We start from the raw sequence: 12,731 nt of genomic DNA, 5'->3' as shown, positions 1-12,731 counted from the left end.
TAATTTTAATATATTTTAAAATATTTCTGGACACAAACCCAAACTTTATTAGATTCATTTCTTATTAGGCAAAACACCTGAAAAGAGCAGAATGACAAGTGAGGGAATTGAATTTCACTGCTGAAGTTCCCTTATGGAGAGTAACTTCCTTAGGCCCAAAGCTGAAAACTAAATGCCCCATGCATATGAACTCCAGAAGCTCTGACTATGTGGGCTCAGATAAGCAGACCTGTGCTAGGTAAAACTTGATAAATCAGATGTACATACCAAATCAAATAGTACACATATATATGTGCATGCATTCTCTCACTTTCTTCTTATCCATCTGTTATGAGTTCAAAGTAGCTTTGTACTCACTTAAACACAATGTTAGAATATTTCAGTTATCAATGTTTGTCAGATTTTGGTCTGTTCCTGCACTCAGTACATACTATTAAACACTTCTTCTGAAGAAAGAATTGTATTGATTATTTCACAAACTTTAATTTCTTTTCTCAGCAGAGCTGCAAGCTCATGAGTAGCATTATTGCCCCTTTTAAGTATAGGAAAGTAAGAGCTAGAGAGATTACTGTCAAAAGTATCCATTAGTTGTGCATGTTCAAATTGAGGTGCCTAGATTAACATAATGTTAACCATTATATAGTCCTTGATATATTCAGAGAACAATTTTTCTGACTTCAGTTGCAACTGTACACTCAGGACTTTGGAAACCAAACCCTAGTGTCTCAAATCAAGCACCAAGGAAATTAAGGAGCATGCAGTTATTGATCCCCTCTGGAAAGTTTTGTTTGAGTGACTTGCCTCAGGAGCTCTTGGCAGAGACAAGAATAGAGTCCAGATTCTCTAGGGCTGTATTTGGGTACCTTAACTGTGAAACTGTCCTTTCTCTTACTGCCTCACTTGTTTCTGCAGCACTCCTTACTTCTGCAGCAACAGCCTCTTTCACTGTAAACTCTTGACTTGTTCTCAAGCTGATTGACTACTCCTTTAAGCTTCAGAATTAAAATGTATGAGAACTATTAAAAAATTTCAGTGGTTATTGACTGCCATAGATTATTTTCCTCCATGTATAATCTTTTTTTGTGGTCAGAAACTGATCTTTTGCAGTGGACCTTTCTTTTAGGATTTGATAACTCGTTTTATTCATGGTGGTTTGAGTCCACTGCTGGGCTAATAAGTAAAGCTACTGCACGTGCAGTATGGCACAATGACAATGTCAGAATGCAGAAGCTTATGTTCAAGCAGTCACAGAGGACTTTGCATTGTGGGACCTAATCATTACAGCTATGTTTTCTTTCTTTTAGACAGGCTTCTTTTTCTTTTTTCAGCTTTTTCCAGAAATTTGCAACCCATTTCCAGCTTCTTTTACCTAATCTCTGTAGCTTAAGTCTGCTGATAAGGCTTGCTCAGTCTTAAATCATGAGTTTAAACATGATAAAATTTGAGAAAGCATAGTAAAATATTTCATGTATTCAAAAATAATAAATGAGGAGAAGGTATGAGTGTGTTTAAGAAGTCTGCAAGGATGTGGGTACTAAGAGGAAGGTATTATTTCTTCGGAGATTGAAGAAATGGAAATCTGAATGTGAAACAGGCTAAATGTAGGGAATAGAAGGCACTGAATGCCCTGGAAAACAGAGTGAAGACAGACAGATTAGAAGGAAAGACGAAGCAAATGCAGGCAAACAAACACAAGGAAAATGCTATAGGGTTTTTACCTTACATAAATATAATTCCATAATGTAATATAGTAAAAAGCTGGTTTACTAAAACATACTGCCACAACTAGCAAGTGGAAGTAAAAAGAAATAAGCATGTTTTATATATCATAGGGAAGAAGCTGCAGTCTTGGAATTGAGATATGTTAATTTTAAGATCCAAAGAGCCCACTTCAATGCTTGATAGAATTTTTTTGCCCTCTTTTTGGGGGCGTTGGGGTTTTTTGTTGGTTGGTTGGGTTGGTTTGGTTTTTTGGTTTTTTTTTTGGGGGGGGTGGGTTTTTTTGTATGGCAAATATGTCTGAATATACAGTATTTCATTCCAGCTTTTGTCTTCAAGAATCTTGTTTAACCAGTTTTATGTGTTATGTGCTCTGTATGTGTTAACATTTCAACTCTCTGAAGAGGCTGATCCACAATTCTGTGAACTAAACATCATGTTATGTTAACAACATCTTTGTTAATGTTTCATATTCAGCTTAAATCATTACTTTGTGACCTTTACCCAGTTCTGTTACCATGGGTTAAATTTTTATAAACTTAGTTAAAATGATTGCCAAAACTTTACCGACATCCCCAAATATTAAATGTAGCAATGTAAAGGATTTATGAATGGGTACCAACAGGAGTCGTTAATCGATGTGTCATTAAGCCTTAAGGACCTTTTGTTAACTCACACTGTTTATGTATAGCACCATTACAAATAAATCATGTGTGGACTGAAGGATATGGATCCACAGCACAATCTGTACATGTGAGTTCTTCCTGTGTTGCTTTTTTCCTCATTTGTACTTACTAGCTCTGTAGTGTTGAGTTATCCTTCTGCTTTCATCCTCATTACTCTAACCTGCTCTAATTCAATGCTTTTGCCAACAGCTTTCAACTCCTTTTTTGAATGTGTGAGCCAGTCACTAAATTTTAAATGAAAGCTGTGCCTTCTTGCTCATGTAGACAGAACCAAAGAGAATAGGATTATACCGCTGGCTGTTAGCAAATACCATCTGCTGTATAGTTTAAACTGGCTATGCTGTTGCCTCTTTCAGTTTTAGCCTATGAAGTGCAATAATTGGCATTCAGAATTTATCAATGTACATAGTAATTTCTCTGTAATTTCAGTGCAGTGGTTTTCATATCTTCTATTGGCATGTTTTATTAGGGGAATTTTATGCAGAATATAGTGGGCCATCTCTAATAACAGAGTGGTGAATTTAACATGCGATCTCTACGTGAGTAATACTGCCTCCTAGTTGCTTGGGGCTGGTTGAGTACACTGCCTATGTGGTAGGGTTCCATAGTCAAAGGATGTAACAATCTATTTCTGCTTCAGCAGTGTCGATGTATGATTTGATAGCTGCTGGCCTGAGCCTTATGTAACTGTTCAACATACGGATAGGGATCTCTCTCCACCGGGTTGTCTCCTAATGCTGTTGCTACAAGGTCTGTCAGAACTACCTTTCGGTGCTTGTTTCCTTTGCGTACTCTTTCTAATGACACCTAGGCTTTTTTCTATCATGTTCATCTGTCTTCCCAAGAGAAGACCTGGAGGGGAGGCAGAAGGTGATGTGGGGTGCCAGATAAGAATAACAGTGGAGAATAGGAGAAGGGAAGAGGTGTGGAGTTTTTTGATACCTTAACTTTCTCTGGCAATATGCTACAGGATATGGCATGTATTGCCAAAAGCTGTTATAAACCAGAAGCTTCATTTATGCCAGTGAAGAGCTCTGCATGCAATTCTCATTACACTGGGGATAAACGAATATAGGCTTTTTCCTATCTAAACCCACCTGTGTGATTTGACTCTTTTGGAGAAGTGATGTTATGTGTGCATTTTCTACTCAAAGAACATCTAAATTGTATTTGTGTGGTTTGACTTTGTTTAAATTTCACTATCAAATTGAAGATACTTGGGTATTATTTTTTCTAATATCATCCTGAATGATATCCTGAAGGTGATCTTCCATGCCTTATGTGTATAGTACAGTTGTGTAAGGTGAACTGATGGGATAGATACTTCTGTGTTTCTTTTCAGTCTTATATGAAAGAAGTTAAAAAGACTTTGAAACAATAGTATACAGTGAAATGTGCACTGTGAAGAAAATTTCTCCTCCTCTCCCCAGAAGATAAGTAAGAAAAATGCCCACTCTCCAATACTCTCCAATACAGTAAAGCTCCCCATATATACTAAGAGAGTTTTCCTACCATCTTGAAAAAGTGTGTGTGTGAGTGTATATATTTATTGTTAGTATTTTTTAAGACATACCCCTTCCAGGTGAAATAAAGGAATTTTGTACTTAACGTGTTAGAGAATTTTTTTGGGAACAGTTCGTTCATGTGAAGGTGTAACCCTTGTAATGATGCCAAGGTCATTAGAGACCTGTGGCAATCTGCTGGTTAAGTGCTGGTCGTTCAGGCAGCTGGAACTTTAGGCAGGTTTTACTTATATATGCAATTTATTTCCAAGATTTTAAATTAGGTTAATAAAGATAATACTTGCAACTTGCCCTTTATGCTTCTCTACCTTTTATATATATTCACCTAGCATCTTGTTAACTTACTGAAATACATAGTGAAAAAGGAGAGAGAATACCAGTTTAATTTAATTTTAGTGGCTGGAACAGTATCCTAAGATACATACAGCAAAAGGCAGGCTGGAGCAGATCTGTAGATACGACTGCATCAGTGTAGGTTGAACTTAATTTTTAATCTGTTAGGTTAAATACATATATATGTGTGTGTGTATTTGTGTGTGTATTTATCTATGTAGATCTGGAGGTTTTGTTTGATTGTATGCTTGTGTGTGTGTGCATGTACTTCTAAGTAAATAATGCTTCCTGTGTGGGGAAAGTAGAGCAAACCACGGTAGATGAGGTAGTGGGATCTTCAGGTACAGTGCGGGTCTGCTGCAGTCCTCTCTTACTGTGCAGCCCTGTGTAGGCGGTTGGATGAAAAAGAACAGACAAATCAACATTCCTTTCCCTGAACTCCCCAGCATGCCTCAGCTGCTTTCACTCAGCTCCAGAAAGGGGAAATGAGACAAAAAGGAGCCACTGGTGGAGTGCCTGCTAATTAGTAAAACTTTGCTCTATGGTAAAAGCAAAAATTAAAGGAATATATAAATGCTGTTGAAATTTCAGTGTGTGAGAACGTAAAGCATCAACAGAGATTTATTTCAGAGCTTTTAACTCGTCATGTACTTAGAAGAACAAGTTGTTTCAGTATTTTCAAAAGACCGAAACTTGTCAGCCTACTTATGCTGCCAGTTTTTGTATAATAAGTTCATTGACCTTGTAGACAGTCTGAGTGTTTTCTGAGTTACTGCTTTATCGAACTAATTTGCATGATTTTAAAGCTGTTGCTTGCTAGAAAACAATCTAGTGAGGGCGCACTTTGTAAACACCCTTTTATATAACTTTGCATATTCCTTTTGGGGGTGGGAAGGGGAAAATCGGGAGCTACAATCAAAAATAGCATAACTGAAAAGTGATTTTCATGCTTTCATGAAATATTTCACCAAATAGTTTCTTACCAAACTACTCTGTAGGATTTCTTTTGTTTTCAGCCAGATAAACACAATCTCACATGCAAAAACATTATGCTTCAGTAATTAATGTGTAATTACCTATTGTCACCAGATAATATAGAGGCCAAAGGTATAAATGGATTCAAAAAGGATTAGAGAAATTAATGGATGATATATTCATGGAGGAAAAACAGTGAGAGCTGGGAGTGTGTAATGGGGAAAGGCTCGCCCCGTAGTTGTTCTTCCTCTTTTTGTCTATAAACATCAGCTATGGCCACTGGAGAGAATACTGGTCTGGGTTGACTCGTGTGTATGTTCGGGTGTCTTACTGTTGTTTAAGGTCTTGATGTAGAAGGCAGTGAGCCTATACGTGAGAACCAGATCTTTGTACAGAGTACTGCTTTGTATCAGACCCTGAATGCCCAAGAGCAAGAACCACAAATTATATCTCGGATTATGTTCTTTGGAGGGGATTCTGACTGACAAGTCAATGAAGAGCAAAGATTAAATCCTTCCAGCTCCTTACTCCACAGAATTAAATGTTTACAAGTACATACCTGGTCTGTGTTATAGTATAACAGTATAGATAGTATAACAATATAGACACATACTTCCACTCATGGTTTCCACAATAAATGGTAGGGTGTTTTAGAGAGGGCAAGTGGCGAGACTAAGGTGATGATTAGCTCTGAAAAGTTACATGCTGCAGCCAGTTACCCTGCCAAAAACAAACAAACAAACAAATCTATCACCATGTGATAAATTGTGATGAATAGTTTATTGTAGTTTTTCATTGTGCTGTGTATTGATTTCAGTTTCTGAAAAAATACGAAGTGTATACATTATACCACTGTAAGGTACTTCCAGTCTCTATTACTTGTTCATGCCTGCTCACTGTCTGCTCTTTTGTGCTGACACAGCACTTTGTGGGACCATGTTTTGAAATGGATTGGGGCTTTTTTTCTGGTAACACCTTCTCCCCCCCCCCCTTTTTTTTTTGGTGTCAAGATCTCTTCATATTTATGTGTGTGTGTGTATATTACAGTTGATCCTGTTCCCTAAGTTGATTTACTCTGCAGTCCCACAAGTAGTTGCATGGATGCAGAGTGTTGTTTGTTAGTGCTTGGAATAAGCAGTGGGGCGAGACTGCCTAAATTTTATGTTCCTGTGGAAGACACTCTTCATCGATATGCTCTTTCTTAAAGGTCTGTATGACACTTGATGTCTGTTAAGTTTTTTAGATTACTTGGAATTATCTAACAATGGGATTTGGTAATGAAAATATTTTAGGGTAATAAAGAGGAAAATATTAAGGTGAAAATAAGTCATGGCAGGCATGAGACTGCTCAGATGTTGTATGTTACTTTAGCATGTAGGTATGCCTGAGAAAAAAAAATGCTTCTTGTGTGTTCTCCCACAGTAATACGAATAATAAAAATACATGTTTGTAAGGCATAGAGACTAAGTTAAATATTCTGTTGACATTTTAATGTTATATCCTAGCTATGTTTGCTGTGGTGCCATATGAAACTTCTGTCAGAAAACAGCATCTTTTTTTTTTTTAAAAACATGATATAATTTGTTTTCACTAGAGTGCTGCTGTCCTTGCCAGTGAAAGAAATGCTGCACAAGAGGTGCGAAATAGTATAGAAAAACAAGTCAAAGAGCTGACTGAGGAAAATGAACAGTTGAAGAGAACAGTTGGTGAACTAGAGAGTATAATTGAAGAGTTGCACAAACAAATTGATAATATGAAAGGAGAAGAAGATGCAGTGAAGGAAAAAATAAAGAGTTATGAGGTAAGTTAAGAAAACAAGCCCCTTAAGTAGTCTCCTTCCTTTTTGCAAAGGATACTTTACAGAACAAAAACTGACAAAGAGGAGGATGGGCAATGTCATTGGGAAGGCTAAGCAAAACCAGCAGGTTTTCGAGAAGCAGGATGCAGTTTGCTAACATGTATAGGAAAGATTTCCCCAGTGAAAACCAGTGTAAAAGCAAGTCACAGCTTGGAATTGGGGAGATCAGTGATAGGCCAGAGTGAACATACTTTATAGCTCAGTTTACTTGTCAGATTAAAGGCCTTGCCCCTATTTCTAAATGTATCAAATCATATCATTGCAGGAAGAGAAGCAACATTTAGAAGAAGCTTTGAAACATGCTGAAAAGGAGTCAAAAGAATTGATGGTGTTAAAAAGGTCTTTGGAAAGGCAACTGGAAGATATGCAGGTAAGAACAAGAGCAATTTGGAATAATTAAATTTTAAATTTCCTGTTTGTTTACCTGAGTCACCATTGCTTTCTGCAAATGCATTCTTTTTGAAGTAGACTTTGTTTTGAAGTCCAGACCTCACTGCAATGTTCAAATGTTTCCTGAAAGCGTAGCATCATCTAATTAAAATTGTTTTCTTGCTAAAGTCTTTATTTCAGGGAGATGAATCGCAAAATAAACTGCCTAAGGTTTTATAAATCTGTTTTATTATTTTGAATGATCATTCAACTCTGGTTGTGTGTAGGTATTTACATGTAAAAGAATAAAAAGCTGTACTTGGATATAAATAAAAAAATTGGTAGTAGGCAAATGTCAGGAAATTGGCTTCTCTTTTTATTTTTTATGAACCTGTCTTATTTGCAAATGTTGCATGGGACTGGTATATTTAATCACAAAACCAGAGAAATTTAACACATACCACTAGGACTTGCAGCCTCTTAAACTCTGTACGAAGTCCTTTTTCCACCTTGCTCCTTACTCTACTCAGTATCCAGGAAAGGATATGCTTTCTCCCAGATTAGCCCAGAAATTAATCGTGTGGAGAATGCATCTACTTCAGAGCAGTGGAGAGGGATGTTGGCAATATTGTGTATGAGTAAAGATGGAATTATTCAGATGGAATGAAAATTCAGGTCTGTTTAGTAAGGAGATGAATGTGTATAAATTTTAAAACTCTTCTTATTGACATCATATTCTGTATCTGAAAAAGTTGTAAACCTAATCTTTCCTGTTTGTAATTCACCTCTTATATGTACCAAAGAAGCATTTATTTCTACAGTATCATAGTTTAGAATTCTCTTAGTTTTGCTTACAGAAGCAAAGCTTTAAAGTGATTCTATTGAACAAGTCAGGCTCAAAAGTGAGGTACGTGTACGTTGCTAGCGATCCTTTTTTAACTGAACAGATGTTTCCCCTTGTTGTCTTCAAGACAAATTTTACATTACTGTTCTGAAAATCTGAAAATGAAACTTGTCTATAAATGGATTATAAACCAAGGAAAGATTGCATTAACCAGCATGTTCTCATGGTTCAGTTAATTACAGTAAAAAGAAGAAAATAACAACAACAAGAAAATACTACTGTGTCTTTAAAATTGAATGTGCTTCAAGAATATAAGGTTTTAACAGTACGGATAAAGAAGTTTTGTTTCTACAAAATGATGTTTTTAAGCTGATGTTCCTTGTAACTACATCAATAAGTGTTTCATCTGATGTTTTTGGTCAGTTGTTTTTTTGTCTTTTTAAATCTGTTTTTCTGTTCTACCTCACTGATTCTCCAGATTTGCTTGTATGTATTGCTGGTAGTCTGCACAGTCACGATAGATGGCCTGTTGCTCATCGTTGGCTTGCATTTAGTACTGTTCTCTAAGAACTCCCTTCTATCACAGTCTGGTTTGACCTTTCTGCACAACATGAATCAATGCACCATATGCATCTCCTACATCTTGATTAGCTGTGGGTCAAGATGCCTGCAAAGTATGTTCTTTCTTTTCTGTTTACACATCCTTTAGGGCATCATGCCAAGTAATGCTGCCTCCAGGCTGGGTCTCCAAATTCGTCTAGGAAAGGTGACAGATAGAAGAGTCTGTCTTGTCGTTTTATTCACAACTTATATCTAATTTCTGGCACGCCAAGTTTAAACCTCTTTCTGATTCTACACACTTCTTTTCCACTAGATATGAGCACTAACGGACTTCAGGATGTAATCAGCGGTCTCTTCTGTTTAGAACAATTCAACATTTCTGTCTTTAGATTTTTGTTTGTTTTAATGAACCATGATGTTCAGTAGGCTGATTTGGCCTTCCGTTACCTTTGATAATTTAGACTACAAACTTTGGCACAGTAATAATGCTTATCACAGTGGAAACTTAATTCCTGACTGCCCCATCTTGCTTTTTACATAATACGAATTACTTTTAATGGTGGACTAGCATAAGAAAGACAATGACAATATGAAGAGAATTATAACAGTTACTGTAAACATAGCCAAATCTATTCCTCCTCCATCCCAAATTTATACTTGGAAAAGTTAAAGCTGGAATACACTTAATTATTATAGACAATTTGTTTTAATGCTTTTGTCTAAAATCAACCTCAGTATGTATTGAAATTTTCTTTATGGCTAGTCAGGCAGGCAGTATTTTTTTGTAGTGTCCCATGATGTGTTATAACCTCTGTTTTAGGGTAGCCTCCTCTATGTAGTCTGCTGTTTCAAGAAATGAAATATATATTAACGTTTTTGCAACATCGATAAGACTTTTGGAAGTTTCTTGAGAACTCTCTTGGGAAAGGAAATAATTTAGTATAATTATTATGCACCTTAACCATAGCATATGTGGTACTGCAATATATTAAAAAATATCAATTATACCAACATTATGAATGGCATTGCCAAGTATTCTGTGCTTGTTAAATTAAACCATCAGAATACAGGATCCTTTCCATGGGTGGAGGAATATGAAACAGAAGTTTTCATTGTGGTAAATAATGGTAGGCACATAGAATTAGTGTTACAGAGCACTGTAAGTTGAAATACATTCTTAATTTTCAGTTATCAGTTGAAAGAAATTATTAATTTTGTAAAGAGATGCTTCAACTAATGTTGTTCAGAAAAATAAGGAAGTATCACAATAATCTATAGGTTACTATGAAAACAAATTACTACTTTTGTTTTCCCCCATTTTGTTTTCTTTCCTTCTCTGGGTATGTGGAAATGTGAGTGTGTTCTATTGTTATTTTATGTCTCCCTGTCTTCTGGACAACCGTCTGTCCACCAACCTGAAATTGAGAAATTCTGCTGCAGAGTTAGCCTTACTTGTGCTGAAATAACACCTAAGCTTCTTCACAAAGTAATTAATTGCCACTACAGATTGGCTTTGAAATGGCAACTGACAAACTGTTTACTTGACTTGTGTTTACACTGTAACTGCCAGGCCAGCCAATTCCAGTGGAAAGTACTCAAGGATTTTTGTATGTGAAGGGGACTCAAATTAGAGGTTATACTTGAGTTGACTATTGAAGCTGTCCTGTAGGGCATCCCAAATTTCAAATATTGAAATGCAGTATAGTGCATTGAAAGGCTAGACGCTGAGGAAACTGCAGCATTTGGATAGTCAGTTGCAATGTTTCGATTGCATCATGTTTTTTAAAACTTGAGTTAAGCAAAGCGATATAAATGAATCTCAAATATGAATGTTAAACTAGGCATGCTAATTTTTTTCAGTAGTTTTCTCTTTTATCAGCTAATCTGGAAAAGGGAAATACCATATCCTAATTTGCGTTGCCCAAGGAAAATGAATGTTGATGGGAAACTACATATGACATGTTATTTCCCCTGAATAACATTACAAGAATGAAGCAGTGTATGTTGTAATGCAGGATTTTTCGTAAAACAAGGATGACTTCTGTTGCAATGCTCAGTTTTCATGAGGAATATTTTTACCCTATACCTATGTTATGAAGTTTTCTGCTGGCTACATTTTAGCAAAACAACACAGACCTTATTATGCTTTACTGGTAATTTCACTATTTGAAGAATAAATTATTCTATGGCATAGTTACTAGCTGAATAATATAGATCATAATATGGACACCTGTTAAATAGTTTTTTGAAAAGAAAATTATGCAAAATGGTGTTTTAAGGAAATTTCCAGCCAAGTAGAATTCATCAAGCCCAGAGAACAATCAGCTCTTATACACTTGTCCAAAGAGAATGGTTGTGCATGTGAACCATTTGATTGTGCATTAAAAACTTGTTGATTTGGTAAGAAACAATACTGGTGTAAATTTTTTTTCAGTCTTGTCCTTCATATGTACGCGGAGAAGCCTTTGCTTTCTCCTGTCACTAATAAATGTGATATACCAGAAAGGCAGGCTGGAAAGCGATAGGATCTTTACTGGGTCCAGGAAATGCTTAGTCCTGTGATTCTTATGGCACATCAGATGGCTCAACAGATACTGATGCATCACAAGAGGGACACGGGCAGGAGAGATGTTAATAGATGTGGGGGAATGAGAGCATGACGCACCTGAACTTCAGTTCCCGTGATACCCTGAAGCAGCATTGCCCCTGTCAGTTTATTATTGAACAAACTAAAAAAAAACTCAGCAAAACCAAAATTTGTCCTTGGAACAGGTCAGTTATCTAAGAGTTGCATTTTCTATTGAAATAATTATTACAACTTCACAACACTTTCTAATTTTTAGTAATGTACTTAGTATTTGTTTTATCATCCTTCTTAGTAATAAACAGTGAAAATAGGTTGATGAAAATGGGGAGATGCAATGCATGAAAGTATAGGTTTTTCTTTTCAGGATGCCGGAATATAACTCAAAGGAAGAAAAGCTAAATTTCAATCTTGCGTGTCTCAGTCTGCTACATATCTGAAAATCAGGCAAAAGTTAGCATGACCTGATGAAAACTGAGGTGATCCACTGCTTGCATCAAGCCCCCTATTTATTATTTTCCTTAAACACTGTAATTATTCATACCTATTCATACCTTTGGCAATTGCCCTAGTTAGTAGCTGAAATCTCTTCTCATATTAGTGATTGCTTTTTTTTGTTTGGTTGGTTGTTTTTTGTTGCTGTTGATGATAACTCTGAAGTAAAGAGAGTGACCAGATTTGCTCTGATGTTTACTTCCCTTTTCAGCACACTGGAAATGCAGAACAGCATCCTGCTGGTACCATTAATCTGCTACAAAGTATTTCACTGATCCCTGTCTGCCAGTTTATTTCTCAAGAATGTGTAAACAAACAGTAAAGTTAAATGATCTGTGAAAGGCTGATGGAGGAGGGGGGCGCACATGAGGTTTTTATAACCTGTTCAAATATGGCACATTAGCAGGGTCCCAAGACTTCAGCAGCAACTTCTATTAGCCCCCAGCATGTTTTAGGGTTATGTATGCACTTCTTAGGCATCCACCGTAACTCCTGTTAGTATCAGAGATGTCTTTTGTTGACAGGTTATACAGGAACATAAGACAGACAATGAATCTAAAGAAATCTCTAACTTCTAACGTTTGATGATATTCTTTCTTTTCTTTTATAACAGAACAATTACTTCTTGTTATTTTGATCTGTATTGCCTACAGAAATACTATTGTTTTCACATTTAAAGTTTTTTGAAGTGTAATGAAGTAAGCATCATAGGTATTAGATACTCAACAAAACTTTATATTCCCAATATTAAAATTTAAAACAATGTTTTGGAATGCTTTTTACA

The 12,731-nt window shown here is 36.2% G+C and overlaps 1 protein-coding gene across 6 annotated transcripts in view; it reads left to right on the top strand.

Moving 5' to 3' along the window:
* CGNL1 (cingulin like 1) overlaps positions 1 to 12,731 on the top strand; it is a 63,678-nt gene that overhangs the window by 32,909 nt on the left and 18,038 nt on the right. For all 6 annotated transcript variants that reach the window (XM_087745100.1, XM_087745096.1, XM_087745097.1 and 3 more), the window contains 2 exons: positions 6,831 to 7,037; positions 7,360 to 7,464. In XM_087745100.1, the coding sequence (XP_087601226.1) occupies positions 6,831 to 7,037; positions 7,360 to 7,464 (312 nt within the window). The remainder of the gene's footprint in view (positions 1 to 6,830; positions 7,038 to 7,359; positions 7,465 to 12,731) is intronic.

This window comes from Nipponia nippon, unplaced genomic scaffold (genome assembly GCF_047370975.1).
Source record: "Nipponia nippon isolate SJK-2023a ecotype South Korea unplaced genomic scaffold, ASM4737097v1 scaffold_9, whole genome shotgun sequence".
Classification (NCBI taxonomy): Eukaryota; Metazoa; Chordata; class Aves; order Pelecaniformes; family Threskiornithidae; genus Nipponia; species Nipponia nippon.
The sequence above is the reverse complement of the archived record's forward strand: the minus strand, read 5'-3'. Positions and strand labels throughout refer to the sequence as shown.